The sequence below is a fragment of the Pezoporus flaviventris genome, unplaced genomic scaffold (assembly GCF_033815535.1).
Source record: "Pezoporus flaviventris isolate CSIRO_AGI_PZ_B2104156 unplaced genomic scaffold, CSIRO_AGI_Pfla_v1 ptg000023l, whole genome shotgun sequence".
Taxonomy (NCBI): Eukaryota; Metazoa; Chordata; class Aves; order Psittaciformes; family Psittacidae; genus Pezoporus; species Pezoporus flaviventris.
In genome coordinates, this window is record NW_026892571.1 from 18,443,594 (window position 1) to 18,460,312 (window position 16,719).

Below are 16,719 nucleotides of genomic sequence, written 5' to 3' on the forward strand. Positions count from 1 at the left end.
TTATTCTCCGAAGATTCACCATGATCAGTGCCTGAGCAGCCTTTTACTCTGTCCCTCATGTGACTGTTTAATTAGGTGTTGATTCACTCGGTCATGAGACACAAGGAAACAGGGCTGCAAGTCCTCACGTCAAAGGAAAAGTAATGCCTGTTCTGCCAGTTTCTGTATTAGCAAAGCACAAAGGGGACATCCAGTTCTGAGAAGCAAAACTCATGTTTCCTTGCCCAGAAGCCAAACTGTCAAATCACTTCACCCTTTCCATGTGAATAAAAAGAGGACCTAGGAGTTCCTTGGGAGCGAGATGCTTGTGAGCTCCCCGATTATCCATCACGTCCACAACGTAAGCTCCTGGCCAAAGCTCAGGGTGTGCCCTTCGTCTGGTAACCCAGGTCCGAGCTGCTGCAGCATCCATCCCTGCTCCTGGGGTTGGATTGCTTGTTTGACTCTGACAAAACGAACATGAGCTGCTTCGCTGTGGCTTCGTTCCTGGTTGTTAATGGAGTGTCTGAGCCTTCTTCTTACCAAAAAGCTGTCCTGTTATGGGGCCCGGTTGCCACAGCAACAGGCTTTTAGAACTAGCAAGGAAATTCCCAGCACATGGTAGAACAATTTCCAAGTGTGGGTATTTGCAATAGGAAAAGCTGGTGGACCATTATTCCTAAGCCCTCAGTTCAACTGGGTTTGACACAGGGGTAATCCCAAAATGCTGCTTTCAGTCTAAAGCCTGGTGTTGGAGAGGACTCCAGTGAACTTGAGCTTGCTGGCTGCGATACCAGGTCACTTATCAAGACAGTCACATATAATTAACAGATGATGCTCATTTTTCCAATGAAGGTGACATTTAAGCTCAGACACTAACACGCATTAAATGCCCAAAGCTTTCTCCTGAAGAATACTGCCTTAAACCTCTGCTCTGTAGCGTTTGAAACGCTGTGTTTGTAGTCTCACCCTCCTCATTTGGGTAGATTTAACTCAAAAAAGAAATCAGGCTCTGGATCAGCAGCTTATTTAAAACACATGCCTAAGGCTGAGCACATGAGTGGTTCGTTGGGAGCAATGGAACTACTCACATGCCTCCAGTACAGCACACGGCTTAAGCAGAGTGCTGACTCAGACCTATCCCCCCTCAGCTTTCACCAAAAGCCCATCTCAGTTACACGGAACAACTGCAAACTAAAGACAGAGGATGACTGTATAAACACGTATAACAAACTGACAGGGAAAGAAATCCCAGCCTGGCCTATCCGTTCGTGATGCTCCTTTATACCAGTATCCCACGAGTGAGATACTGGGAGATGCTCCTCATCAACCCACAACTGTCTGACACCACCGTATTTGTCACTTGGCATCTAAGCATCCTCCAACGCCTTCAAAAGGCCAATGCTTGGCCCAGTTACGTGACCTTTCTGCACATGGAGCAGTTCCTTGCTTCCACCACAGCCTCTCACAGACCCCTCAGTTAACCCTCAAAGAGGTCACCAGGAACTTCACCGCATGCCAAGGCTACTGCCCGGCTCTGCACCAGAAACAATGAGAACACTTTCATAGACCTGCCAAATCCATCCCACAACTGCTTTTCAAGAGGGAAGACTCTTCTCACCTGGCTCCAGCCTGGGATTGCACATCCTTCCCTTACTGGCTCTACAAGTTGAACGGGCCCTACTTAATTTGATGAAGGAATGAGATCTTGATATTCCAACAGCCCCAAGACTATGGTAAGGAGCCTACACTGCTAATTCTCCAAGGCAAGAGTCATGCTGCTCAACTGTTTTCCAAATTAGGCAGGCAAAGGTGACCTGAAACTATTTCAGGTAGATCTATATAGAGCAGACACTGAAGACATTGCTTGACTTCACTTTTATGTAATTCATAAGGACAGGAGGACAAACCAAAATCAGATGCTTGAACAAGCCACATGGCCATACAAGTTCATTTAATACCTGCAAGAACAATGGAACAGCCTGGCATCTAACAAACCAATGCACTAGAACTGGGAGGTCTTCAATGCTTTGGTTCCCCAAAACAGAAGAGCACTTAAGCATGCTTTTAGCCGTCAGCCACTCGTGGTTCCTCCGATTTTACAGAAGCCGTTCAATCTTTAAACCAGGCTTAAAGGGCTCTATTGGGTTTGCAACAGAGTGCTTTGCTCACTGCCATACTGCCCTCTGTACTCTCAGATTTCCCCTTTGGTTTTCTAAGTCTCGCTACGTGCTCACAGTCTTGGGTTTCTAAGAACGGTAGGAATGGGATACAGTGTAGGACTGGCTGTTGCCCTGCGGTGATTAAGCAGAATAAGGTTTTCAACACAACTGTCCATCTAGAGGGATTTCCACTGCAGAACAGCTGAATCAGTCAAGTCTTACTGAGGGCTCCACAAGAGGTTGCACATGCAAGCTCTGAGCATCAGCTGAAAACAACTCCCATGTGTCCACAGAGCTTTGCTTACTCTTAAACTCTTGGTCTGTGATACAGAAGTTGCAGGTTGAGAGCTCAGAGTTCCCTCCCTGGGTATCAGCACTGAAACTCACTCCAAACACACACCTTCCTTATCGCTGGACTGAGCTGGAACATGCAGTCCAAACCAGCTCTGCCTCACCGCTCACAGAATCAACAGAATCCCTTGATAAAACCTACATTGTTCCACTGGGAGAGGTTGTACTTAATCAAGATATACATATATATATATATATACTTAGTGTATGTTCAATAAACCCCTTTCTGCCAATAGCAATGGATTTGCTGAGGATGCAGCTCCAGACAGCCCCAGCCAATGCAGCTCACAAAGAGTCATGGCTGAGGCACCTCCTGCCTGTTTCCTAGAGGGGTCGCAGCAGAACGAGCCATTTCCCAGCTCAGCATCAGCTCCTGCATCTTCTGTAGTCCACATACTGCAGCCTAACAAGAACAACAAAGCATTCATTGGTTCCTCTTTTGCTCTCATTCAGAAGTATTTTTCTTGCCTCATCTGTTTGCTCCCTATTCAGCGCATCCACACGAGCATCTCTAAGATGCGGGAGCTCGAAGCAGCCCAGTGCTGCAGGTATCCTGCCGTGAACCAAAACCAGCAACACACGAAGCTATTTATTCTGCTGCATCAACAGGAAAGGCAGGCTCACGTGCTGGACAGCAGTAGCTGTCATTGCCACCAGGACACTTTGGACTGTGCTGTCTGTGGGATTCTATTTATCTTAAAGGAGCTGTTGGCAAAAGTAATCGCTCGCTTGGCTCCTGGTTTCCTTTTCCCCTTCTCACGCTAGCACATGGCATTTGAAGTGACACAGCAGTAACCCCAAACAGGATGCACCCTACTGCTGGTGGCAGGAGGCGGAGGGGACAGCACAGCACCCAGAGGAAACCTGCAGAAGTGGGGGGAAGCCCTGCAGGACTCAGCACAGAACCCAGAGGAGAACAGAAAAATGGAAGGGACAGGGAGCTGGGCTGAGCTCGTTTCTTCCTCTCTTTGTATGCGTAAATACAAGTTGCCAAAGCAGAGCGCTAAACGACAGGGCCAGGGATGATGAGGGAGAACATTACGAGGGAATACCAAGCAGAAAGAATCCTGCAGGACGTATGCATGCATTAAGTCACAGCAGCACCATCCACCAGTTCCAACTGCATTTACACACCTATCTTTACCTTCCTGAACACAGAGCAACCCCAAAACGCTACCACCTTATACTCACTGCACTTACTTCCATTAAAGAAAATGTGATAACACGGTTTAAAATATGCATTTTCAGACTAACCAAAATAACTCATCTGAAGAAAAATGCACAGAAGATACTATCAGAAAACCTACTAAAATTTAAGGCATATCAGTTCTATACCAGAGCAGTATCTTTGCTTATCTAAAGAAGGAAGTCTGATAAATTTATATTTCTATAAAGCCACAATCCTTTTACAGTGTCGTAAGGATTTCTTTTAATATGATTTTCTTTACATTCTATACTTCTCAATGATGTCTGGTTTAGAAAGAAAGAGGTCATGAGTTCATGATGAGCATCCCCTGTGTGACTAAAGAGCACATGCAGTTAAGAAACCAACAAGCCCAAGTTCTCAGCATCTCAGCCCTCCATGCTGTCAGTGGAACAATTTCCTTTCCTACCCAGAAAGTGAAGTCACTTCCAGTAACTCACAACTGCTGAAATATGTTTAAGAACTGAAAAAGAAAAACCCAACCACCTTTTTCTGTCTGACTATTTAAGTTCGATGCCAGAGTTCGGGCTGCCTTTAAATAGAAGTACAGTTAGCACCACAAGCCAAGGCACTGTCCTAACATTCAAGGCACTTCTTTAACTCTCTCTGAGGGGATAACAGTGTTCTTTTTCCTGTAGGAACAAGAAGCTTCTGGCTGCCTCTTTCCTGAGCAGCTTCTCAGATGTTCAGATAGCGTCACTGCACTAGAACAAGCTCCGGAGGAGGAGCACGCGCTCCCCCCGTGCCCTGCAGCCTCTGCTCCCTGCACACAGAGCTTATCATCTGTGCCCGTGTGTCATTAACACCTGAACCAACACTGGCTTTCTACCTATTTCTGGAACCAGCTTTCCCGAAAAGGGCTAAACAAGCCATTGAGCCACATCTGGAATGGCAAGAACATTGCCTAGGTAGGTCCTGGAGGGGGGCAGAACAACCAACAAGGACCTGGTTCCCGTCTCATAGTCCCTTTCTCAGGTACCTGCTCACACGTGCTTCCTCTAGACGGATTCCTCGCTCTTAATTACTCCAAAAAAAAACTCAATGTTGAGCCCATTTTCATAGTATCCCAGCCTGGTTTGGGTTGGAAGGGACCTTAAAGCTCCTCCAGCTCCAACCCCTGCCACGGGCAGGGACCCCTTCCACTGGAGCAGCTTGCTCCAAGCCCCTGTGTCCAACCTGGCCTTGAGTACTGCCAGGGATGGGGCAGCCACAGCTTCTCTGGGCACCCTGTGCCAGCGCCTCAGCACCCTCACAGGGAAGAGCTTCTGCCTAAGAGCTCATCTCAGTCTCCCCTCTGGCAGGTTAAAGCCATTCCGCTTGGCCTGGCCCTACAGGCCCTTGTCCAAAGCCCCTCTCCAGGTTTCCTGCAGCCCCTTTAGGCACTGGAGCTGCTCTAAGGTCTCCCCTTCAGAAGCCTTCTCTTCTCCATGCTGAACAAGTAAATGAAAAGGTTTCCTAAGAGGGGAGCATGCGACTGAGCACAGAACTGCGAGAGCCACCACCTCCATAGGTGTGGAGGCTAAAATGAAAACCAAAACAAGCATCTAGCAATGAAAGCAGCTGCTCCCATGGGCAGTGCTCAAACAAACCATACACCCTGCTTGTCTTAAAGTGGGTAATGACACAGGAACCGGGGTAAAGATACTGCTCAGGCTCAAACAGGCACAATGCCAGGACCTAAAGTCAGGGCTGAACTGAGCTCAAAGTTTCTTCATTTATCAACTAAAACAGATGGCAGAGCACTGTAATTTGGCTCCCGTTTCCTTCCAGTTATATATCACACAAACTGAAGGGGGAGAGGGTTTGTGGTACTCTTACAAGTTTTATGTTTTGTTGACATTTCGGCTGGAGCAAGGGAGAGACATTTGAAGAAGCTGCTAACAAGGCACATGCAGATCTGGAGGAGAACCGAGTACCATGAACATGCAGGGCACGAACAGAGCCTATAGCAAAGGAAATATGACTGTTTCTGTGATGTATTTTCATAGACCCATGGAATGGTTTGGGTTGGAAGGGACCTTAAAGCTCATCCAGTTCCAACCCCTGCCATGGGCAGGGACACCTTCCACTAGAGCAGCTTGCTCCAAGCCCCATCCAACCTGGCCTTGAGCACTTCTAGTCATTTTAGACCAAAAATCACTGCTGACAACATTGTGGAAACATCCTGGAGAAACAGAGCAGGAGGAGCAGTGTGTGATGGATCATTTCCACACTTCAGGATGGCTGCTTCCAGCAAAGGGTGCCTCCCACGTCCGCACTCATGCTACAGCCCATCACAGAGGGCTGTCAGGTTATTCACTGGCTCGGGCTGAAGGAGACAGATCTACAGCTGAGCTTGCTGTTACCGAGCAGCACTGGCACCACTGCAGAGTCCTTCACCTATACAAAGCAGGGGCTGCTTTCAAGGCTATAGTTTCACAAACAGATAATACATGAGAGCTGAAGGATACCCAGATTATCTCCCTGGAAGCATGGGGGAAGGCTGTTTAAAATAACCAGCTTTTACGTGTAGTCAAACTGCTTGAAGTCCAAAAATGTAATTACTTCATAAGGGCTATGAAATTACTTATTCAGAGGAGACAAAACCCTATACAAACACAGTGTCCTCACAAATGCATGTTACATGCAGGCACTGTTAATATCCTCCATGCAGTCTGTGTAGTATTGTGTGCTGCAATCCACGTGTTTGAACAAGTTCCTCTGCGATGCAGCGCACTGTGAACACTGGTGTCTGCAGCAGCTATATGGGTGTCAGAACAGAGAGAGCCTGTGCTGCTTCTGATGCAAGCGTGCGGAATCACCTCCATTAAAACCTGCAGTTGGGCACCAAGCAACAGCACAGGGCATTGTTGGAGCAATAAATCAACCCTTCTCCACACAGAGACTACACAATAACTGTTCACACTTGGCGCTGATCAGAACACATGTGGGCATGTATTTTTAAGAGCAAGTGATTGGTCCCACTGAGGGATCCTGCCCCTTCTAAGCGTGATCATCACAGTCACATTCCCGAGGCAGAGCGGGATCAGATGGATGCTGTGCAAATGTGGGTTTTTCCAAGGAGTAATTCCATATGTGAATTCTGTTGCTCAGTGCAAGGTGGAGCAGCTGGTGCCTTTGCAAGTCATATACAGATGAGTAAAATGACTTCCTGTTTTTAATGGGCATGACTTCTCCCAACCCCCAGCAGATACTTCATAGATTAAGGTTCTTTATCTACACCACAGCGTTCTTCAGATCCTCAGAGACACGCTGTGCTCTTGGCCAGCTCCTAAGCCCAGCACAACCACGCTGTGGATTCGCTGCTGCAGCAGAGCTCTGCATTCTTCCCGACGTTACTCACTAACATGTGATCCTGCAGACGTCCTGCTCCAGATGTAGCAACAGGAGGGAGTGCAGCCTCCCAGCACGAAACCACCGTGTGCGTTACTTTCCACTCCTAAACGGCGCTTCTGAAGGGGTCACCACCAGCGTTCGGCCAGGCTCCCCACACCAGCTGCAGGCTCCAAGTCACACTGGAGCGGTTTATCCCAGAACAGAAGCCTGAATTCGGCCAGGCTGTCACCAGCAGCATACCCTAACTCAGAAGTGTACACACAGCGAAGGATAAAGTCCTTTGAAAACACAAGCAGGACGATGCAGCAGTCAAGCAGAGGAGCTGCCCATCCCAAGGGAGCAAGGTTTACAACGTGAGGCATGTCAACACACCTTTGGGCACCAGAGAACTAAGGGAGGGATTGTTTGAGAGAAGGGGAAGCCCTCACATTGGACAAATGGGTACACACAGACCAGGCTCTTGGCACGTCTTCATAACCCATGACCTCAACCGGAGAAGAAGGCAAAAAGCCAGCACCCTTATGTTTGCAGAAACCCCTTCTTTCAACACTTGCTAGCGTAACCCAAGTGTAAAGAACCATGGCATGGTCACCATATTCCTTCTCCCACAGTGGAGATGATGGGCCAGCTGACGCTGTCTCCACAGAACAAGGATCAGAGCAGGGTCCGCCTCAGACCCATGCGGAAGAGGCCAGCAGACATCCACATGTTCCAGAGGGAAAACTGCCACATTTGCTTGTCTGGCACATACAACTGGAAATCACAGAACCATTGAATCCCAGCCTGGTTTGGGTTGGAAGAGACCTTAAAGCTGGTCCGGTTCCAACCCCTGCCACGGGCAGGGACCCCTTCCACTAGAGCAGCTTGCTGCAAGCCCCTGTGCCCAACCTGGCCTTGAACACTTAAACCCAAGCAAAACTCAGAATGAAAATGAAAGGATTCACCTGATCAGCTGGCAAGATCCAAACCAGCACCATGGCCTGAAGGACCAACCAGCAGGGATCCCAGGGGCAAAAAGGCACCATGGGATTCACTCACCCAGCCTCTCCTCAGAAAGCTTTTAACTTAGAGGAAGGAGCTGAACTGCTGGAAGGGGAACCAAGAAAGCAGCTGCTGCAAGGGCAGCTCAGCAAGGCAGGGGACTGCAGGCATCCTCACACAACCCGTGCCATCCCAGGAGGAGGAAGCGGTATCGCAGGCTCGGAGGAAGTCGAAGGCACCAACCTCGTGATGTCCACCAAGGGCAGCGTAGCCTCGTGATGCCAAGTCCTCAAGTCACCGCAAGGTCCCAGCCGCTACGGGGGATGCCAGTGTGAAAGGCAGTAAGGCTGACCCTTAACCTGTGTTAGCTCATTCTGCATCTCTGCCTCCTCCAAAAAGAGCAAGGAACAAGCGAGCAGAGGGCTTTCCCACTGCACTGTCCACATTCCCTGTTCCATGGGAAGAAGCTGAAGCAAAGCAAGGACTTGGCAGGGTGCATTCCCAACAGGGCAGAGGCCAGTTTTCTAAGGCACAACATCAGGTAGTCACAAGCACCCCAATAGCTTTCACATGATTTGGTCATTCTTTGCGTTACATGCACCGAGCGTGATGAGGGCACTGATCCAAGGCAACTCCTTTGGATCTGATAGCAGAAGTATCACCACACGGACCACTGACCCTCTGATCTGCAGCACCTTCAGCCACTGCACAGACCCAGCTCACAGCGCTGCCTTATCTAGCACATCGTTCTGAAGGAGATGCTGGATGTTCTAGCACGTGCCTACCTGGAGAAGCACTTGGGAGACCTACAGTGGTGTCAAGGAGGGCTTGGAGAGAAGTAGTCAAAACCTTCCCTGTGCTCCAGAGGTGCTTACTGGAACCTATTGATTTGCAGGTCTCTGCTTCCAAGACAAAAGCTGCCTGAAAGCACTTGGAAGGTACATAAAAGCTCAGATGACAGGAAATGCACAGCAGAATCTGGCAAAAAGCAATACTTTGGAGAACAGCAAAGCACTGCAAAACACAGGCCAAAGTCATCACAGCCACAGAGAAAACTGCACATAAATCAAAGTGAAAAACCTGCTACACTCAAGCTAACGAACGCAACCAAAAAGCCAAACCCAAACTCTTGCAGAGATATTACGGAAGAGATGGATTTTTCTATAAAAGACAAAGCCTAAGGGACATTAAGAGGCAAAAATGAGCTTAATAAAAACACAGGAACATTTCTGATGTTCAAGAATGCGAAGAGCCCTAAAAAATTATGGGACAAAAGCTTTTTAGATTCATCACGGAAATGGAAGAGAGGAAAAGCTGGAGCTACTGCAAAATGAAGAGCAGCTGAAGCTCCTTCTGAAGATAGGCTTGGAGGTGGTGAAATTGCAGGTGTTTTACAACTACTGGTGATAGACTTGCAGAAGGCCAGATGTGAACAAACATCAGAACACAGGACTGCATTAACAGCAGGTCTCAGTCAGGCTGGCTTGATGCACTGACGGCACCTTAAGGAACAGCTTTGAGGAGCCTCATGCTTATGAATGTCCTGGCTGTGCTGCCCACCAGGATAACAGGGCTTGGGAAGGGGTTTGCCTTCCTTGTATGTACACAAACCACTTGCTTTCCATAGAAAAGCCTTGGGCTGGGTGGAATGGGAGACACTGTTTGCTGCAGAAGGTTCAATCACTAAGAATGTGCCCGTTCAGTCGTTGGCTCTGCTCTCCTTCGGCATCTCACGGAGCAGGGCAGCCTGCGGTGGTAACCCCTGCTCTGAGCACAGCAGGAAGGAAGCACAAAGCAGCCCCTGTACCACCACCTCACACACGTCACCAGCGCCTTCAGAATAACGTGAAACCTGATCAAGAACTTGTGTGGGTAAAACTCGAACTGGGAAAGTCAATGTCAAGACAACTTTCATGTTCCTCCTTCACCTTACTCCAGCCTCCACTTTAAAAAGTCCCCAGCTGCACATCCCTAAATGTCTCCAAGTCTGTCTGCAGCTTATTTCAAGAAGTTAGCTCCTGATTCGAGCAGCATTTATGCTTTTACAAGACAGCACACAGCACTTCTGCCATGCAAGAACAACAGCTCTGCAGAGGAACTGCCTCGTGAAGCATCTTTGTAGTGTGCGACCCACTTCCAGCTCTAGGTTTATCGCAATTCCCCTGATGAACCCCACTGCCAAAAAGTATGTGAAAGGAAACAAATCTCAAGATACCATTTAAGGTCACTGCCACGGAGAATAGAAAGAGCCTGGGCTGATGTGGGACAATGCCTAGACACACTTCAGGAAACACCACTTCGCAGCCAGCCTTAGGCCTTTCTTATGTCAGGAACCTGGCAAACTACTCCCTCAATAAACGAGCAGCATGCATTATAGAAAGACCCCAAAACCCCATGTTTCCAGGATAATGGCCTTCTCCATAAATAAAGAAAACACTTGAAGTTACTTACTCCTGTATCCTCCCCCTTGGAAACCTGCACTCCTCCTCAGAAATACCCAGATAACCAAAGCAAATCCCCAAAGGAAGAATGTGCCTGAAGGAGCTCCACACCACAGGGAAGACTCGAAACTGGAAGGGGTTCTTTCTAGCTTGAACAATTACTCCACAGCTGTAACTCTACAGCAGGTGATTCCACAGGATCAAAACAGTTTGCAAACACCAGTGGAATGCCCCTGGGGGCAAGATGGCTCTTTAGAGCTGCCTAGATTAATATACATATATATATATATAAAAATACATATGTTAAGTGTATATATATAAATATATATATTAAAATGACATTGAAATTTTATTGAGCTGCAGTATGAAAAGAACTGCTAATCAATAACCCCTCTACCCCCCAGCTAGGCGGGAAGCATGTCTAGAGATGCAAGGGAACAAACATCTGACCTTTATACATAAGATGGAAGACGCCACCAAGTCTCCCCCATCCACGCAACCCCAAAAGTACCAGTCCCATAATTCAGTATTACAGGACCATCCCTCTCCCTCTGCAGGAGGTTAATAGTGCTCCAAGGGCCGTTACTCCCTCAACAGACACACTCCTGTGCAGAACCCCTGCTGCAGTCCCTACAGCTGTGCTTACCACTGGAAATAGTGCCCACACATCTTCGTAACAAAGATAGAAAGCCTGAGAGCTGTCAGGATTTACTGAGCCTATTCTGAAGACCACAACTCTGGTATCAGATTTTACCATGTAATACTTTGCAGAAATGCTTGGCTGCTTCTGCTCACTTTAAGGACGCTTTGATGAGATTGTTTCTGTTTTACTAGGGAAATCGATGAGAAAATCGTGGCACAAGGCTCATTCAACTGCTACTTTGAAACGGACAGACGCTTTAGACAGGTAGAGCAGACAGCTCACCTAAAAACACATAAAGCTGCTCACAACAGGAATACTTTGATTCTGAACCATAGAAAACAACAGACCTGAAACCACATACCAGCTATACCAGCCCAAGCCTGGGCTGTGCTGTCACCAGCAGCACCAGTGCCAGATGCTACAACACAGCCAAGAGCTCCTATTTATAGTAAAAGTTACCCTCAGGGGAAATCCACTCACGTGAGGAGTATTTGCAGCAGAGAGCAGGTACCCTGCACCTCGGCACTGAAAGGTTTGCCTCTTCCCTGGAATACCTGCAGGTGTTTCTGTGCTGCTTCTAAACAGATTTTACCAGTGAAGCCTTGAATGTTGAGCTGCACCGAGAGGTTTCTGTCTCAGGGCCAGGCCTGCCAGTTAAACTGGAGCTGGAATACTAATGTGGAGTGGATCTGTTATGATTTCCTAAGGCTTCTGCTGTAAAATAGACTGGGGGTTTTATTTATATATAGAAAATAAATATACAAACATATTTATATACATTTACTTTATATAGTTATATATAAAAACATTAATGTCTCCAGCACTTAGCTCTGATGGATTTTACACAGTCTGGTTAGACCCAAACTCCTGAAGTTCCACAGACAGCACAGACAGAGATTCCAGGCAGGAAAAGGAAAGCCCTAAACAAATCAACAGCAAAACAGAATATGTTTCCACTGAAATGCATTTATTTCTGCAGCATCATAAGCTCTGATTAAGCAGGACTGATGTCCTGGTAAAGCTTCCCAGGAAGCCTGATGAACATGTAAAATGTATTCACAGTCAAAGAAAAGAATAAGCATCAAAATCATCCTTAAGTACTCAGCTCTACTAATGTCACTGCCAGAGGAGTTGGGCTTTTCTCTCCAAGTACATATTATTCACAAAATATATCAAGAGAATTGATGTATTCTTTAGCGTTGTTCTCCTCAGTAAGAGGACAAAGCTTTAAAACTGAGGACAGAAATAACAGCCCTCAGAATAATTCTGTTATTTAGAATATAACCAGATAGCAATACATCAATACACAAACATAACCTTGCCCAAATATAAGTGATGAGGCTGTTGCCTACAAGTGTACCGGAACCAAGAACAGCCTGCAAAGCCAGAGTGCTTGTTCCCAGTCCGCAAGGGCCCGGCTGTAATAAATAACAGCCTGGGTATTGTCCAGGAGTCCCACCAGGAACTGATAAGGCCAAACACAGTGAGGATTAACTGGAGACTTAGCCCTGAATAGAAAATGAAAGCAGCCCTTAGGCAACAGCCCAGGGGGCATCTGTGTTAGTCTTCAGAAAATGGTACTTGGCTCCTGAAGGGTCTCCCACCCATCCCAAGAGCCTCTGCCAAAGAGCCATCAGCCTCCCCCGGGGGGTTTATACCTGTGGGTCTGCAAAACCATCCAAATAACTGCAAAATCACAGCTCACATCACAATGTGAAACAGCGCTACATGAACAGAGGAGGAAGGAGAAGGCAGGGAATCACAGAAAGGTCTGGGCTGGAAGAGACCTTAAAGTTCAGACTGCTCCAAGCCCCTGTGTTCAACCTGGCCTTGAACACTGCCAGGGATGGAGCAGCCACAGCTTCTCCGTTCAATCCATTCCAGGGCCTCAGCATCCTCACAGGGAAGAGCTTCTGCCTAAGAGCTCATCTCAATCTCCCCTCTTCCAGCGACATCTTACTTGGATTTCACACCCAGTCTGGTGTAGGATGATGCAGGTGAAGAGGGAAGAAGAGACCCTGCCAAGCACTCACTATCACTCCCTTCAACACAGCCTCGATCCCTACATTTCTGCCCCAGAGTATGCACTACAGATGTTGAATCCACACTATCTCCGCATAAACCCATCACTAAGGGAAGAGGCAATTGTACAGAGCAGCCCTCACACCCCTTCCCCACCAAGGGGCTTACCCCAGTTGTTCAGCTGACTTAGAAAATGAAACAGACATGATTAAAATGGTTTTGTCTCTTAAAAAGACCGTTAAAAACAGGAACCACATTGACAAGACACAGCAGAGAGGTGCGTGAGCAGCTGTGAGCAGGGTCTGTACAGGGTGTGTGCCAACAGCTAAAAGCACTTTAGGTACTGCCTGGGAGCGTGTCCTGATTCCATAAGGACTATAAGAGACCCATCAATATCCTGTGAAAACCATGATGCTGAAATCACTGCAGATACACCATGAACCACCTGAATTGCTCAGCTTAAAGGCTGAACCAGATAATCCTCGAGGTCTCTTCCAACCTGGTATTCCATGATTACACCACTGCAGTTAGAAAGGCACATCCCACCACACAAAGTTAAGCCACACCAGCCAGAGAACTCCCCTTACAGCAACCCAAGTGCTGATTGATCATTTGCGGGTAACACATTGAAAGAGGGCAGGTGGGAGGAGAGCTTTACCATGCTGTCTGAAGCATTTCAAGCAGCTCATAACTCTCACCAATGAAGCACATTGTATTTGCACCCCATGATGCCTGCAGGCTGCCTCCTCCCCACGCCAGCCAGGACCGGGGCTGCAGCACTCTAGGCACAACCCACCCATGGAACCGCACTTATTACAGACACAAAACTACCTGTTCCTAAGAAAATGAACCCCCGGGAAGCCCATTTACAGGCCTCTGAGCAGAAAACAGAGGGAAGCCGCTCCTTGCACCAAGCCCTGGTGAACTGGGGCCACCCTGTCCATGGGGTTTGGGACCCCAAAGATGCACACAAAGGAGGGTTTGGGACCCCAGAGACACCCACGGGGAGGGTTTGGAACCCCTCAGACACCCAAGGGGCAGGGCCTGGGACCCCACAGACACCCTATGGGGAGGGTTTGGGTCCCCTCCGACGCGTGTTCAGGGCTCCGGCTCCTGCCCCCCGCGCTGCCCTCGGCACCTCTCGGCCGATCCAGTTCTGTTGCGGTTCAAACACGACGAATCCCACCAGAAACCCTTCTTTCCCTCTCCGGCAGCGGCCAGAACTTCACGTTCCCGCCCCCCCCCCCCCCTTCCTCCACGTTCCCGAGGCTGCTCCCAAGGGATCCAAGCGGAATGGCGCCGTGCCCCAGCCCGCAGCATCCCCGGAGCGAGCCGCGGGGGGCCGGGGCCCCACACCCGCTCCCGGAGCGGGGGCCGCCGCTGGTCGCGACCGGGCGAATCGCGCAGGAAGGCGGCGCCGGGCCGGGGCTGAGCCCGGCTCCGCACCGGGGGCCGCGCTGAGGGGAGGCAGCGGCGTGAGGGAAGGGGGGAGCACGGCCCAGGCTTGAGGAGAGGCGGCCCCGGCAGGAGGCAGCGCGGCGGCCCCGACGTGGCGGCCCCAAGAGGGGGAAAGCTCCCGCCCAGAGCCCGCCTGAGGGGCCAGAACCGGGGCCGCGAACCGGGGCCGCTCAGAGCCCCCGCGGGTGAGGAGAGCGGGGGGAGCCGCGGGGAACGGGGCAAGGAACTCGGCGGCGAAGTTGGGGTGAGGGGAGGAGGGCGGCCCCGTGCTCGGTTACCTGAAGACACAATCGTCCCGGGCGTCCCTGGCCGGGGAGATGAGCCCGTGCTTCTTGTTGAAGAGCTTCTGGAACAGGGTGGGCGGCATCTTGGTGCTCCGCCGCCGCTGCCCCCGGCCGCCGAGGCGCTGGGCTCCGCGCAGCGCCGTCCCCTCGCCGCGGCTAGTTCCGCCCGCCCGACTCCATTCGGTGTCACAGTCATATGACAGACATTAGTCACCCGCCGCTGCCGGGAGGGGCGGGCCGCCGGGGCGGGCCGGGAGCGGCGGCCCCGCGGGGGGAGCCGGAGCCGAACCCCCCCCAACCACCACCACCACGGCGGGGTCCGCTCCAGCTCCTGCGGCCGCAACCACCGGGGCCGGAAGGGGGGGGGGGGACACGCGCGGCAGCTGCCCTGGTCCGTGGTGGGAGCCGGGCGCGCACGACAGGGGCAGGGCCGGGGTGTTCCCCGAGGGGCGGTGATAAGGCGGCGCTGTTGTTTTCCTCCCTCCCAGGGAAGCTGGGGGCAGACGCAGCAGAGAGGCGAGATGAGGTCAAGAGGCAGGCGCCAAGTCCTGCTCGGCACCGCTTTCCGGTCTTCTCGTGCGGGGACGCAGCGCAGGAGGGTGGCTGATTGTGTCCCAAACGCAGACAGTCTAGCTCCTGATCCCTCCTTCCTGCCGTGTGCGTGAAGCGGTGACCGAACCAGCACAGCGCACACGCACCCCATCCACAGCCTACACAAGAGGTGTTTGCATGCAGGGAACCATCCTTGCAAACCAAACATGCAGCCGGAACGCAGCACTGGGGACGTTAAACCCTGCAGGTGACTCCAGAGCAAACACACGAGCTAGAAAAAAGGGTAACAGATGTTGTAAAATCAAAAGGATCCATGGATTTCTGCAAAACTCTTTATTGGTGAATGCTTAAATGAAATGGAAGCACTGGTTACAGCAAAGCCTCCTTCAGCGTCTCACTGTTCAGATGCAACACTACTAGAAAGTTTAATTAAGGACTAACAAAAGTGACTCATGTGCTTTCCCTAGAAACTGGAATGGAACTAAAACAACATGATGTAAGATTAAATTAAGCAGATGATTTTTAAAAGGCATAATTTAGTGCGTAACATCTATCTAATGATTCCTCACAATCAGCCTTCCTGTAGATAAATCTTCCTGCCTACACCGAGAGCAAGAGGTTTAACTGAAGTGACCATTCAGTGCACATTGCCTTGGCCCCAAATCTCTCCCTTCAGTATTTAGAGGTGAGGAACCCCAACAGAACCACTTCCATGCCTGGTCTTTCCCCTCCACCAGCTACCACATCGACCCTGTAGTACTGCACTATGAGAAGCAAACGTCTTTCATTGTCTCCAAGCACTTAAAGTCTCCTAGAAATACACTTGAGAGGATAAACCCAACTGAACAGTGTTAATGAAAAACCTCTTACAGAGGTTTTTTAATTCACTAAACACACTAGCGATGAACAGTACCTGAGTTGCTGCATGGACTAACTCACTGCGAGTGATTCCATTGAAGCCATTCACACTTTAGTACATCCAGGCTGTGCCAAGCAGCTCTGCAGACACTGAGCATGTTTCTCCCCTCAGCCACTGCGAAACTAAGCTCTTCTGTGCTACCCATGAACCAGCTGTGACCCGTAACCTTTATCCACTAATATGGAAGAGCCCGTTTCCACTCTGAATGAAATCTGATGTGGTCATTCTTCAGTTTAAAACCAAACCATGGGAAAATGCCTTCCCTTGGAGAAAAGCAGAACAAGAGCAGATATTGTTGCGGCCTCAGAATGAATTAACTGGCCTTCCCTGGGGCAGGGAGCTGGCCTGGTGGGTAATTACACTTTCTCCAAGAGTCAGACAAAAGAC

At 49.7% G+C, this 16,719-nt stretch overlaps 1 protein-coding gene across 2 annotated transcripts in view; it reads right to left on the minus strand.

Annotated features, from left to right (window-relative positions):
* The window catches only part of FNIP1 (folliculin interacting protein 1), a 67,027-nt gene extending 51,952 nt beyond the window's left edge, over nucleotides 1–15,075 (minus strand). For both annotated transcript variants that reach the window (XM_061457078.1, XM_061457076.1), the window contains exon 1: nucleotides 14,856–15,075. In XM_061457078.1, coding sequence (XP_061313062.1) covers nucleotides 14,856–14,944 — 89 coding nt within the window. In that variant the 5' untranslated portion in view covers nucleotides 14,945–15,075. The remainder of the gene's footprint in view (nucleotides 1–14,855) is intronic.
* Nucleotides 15,076–16,719: the final 1,644 nt, after the last annotated feature.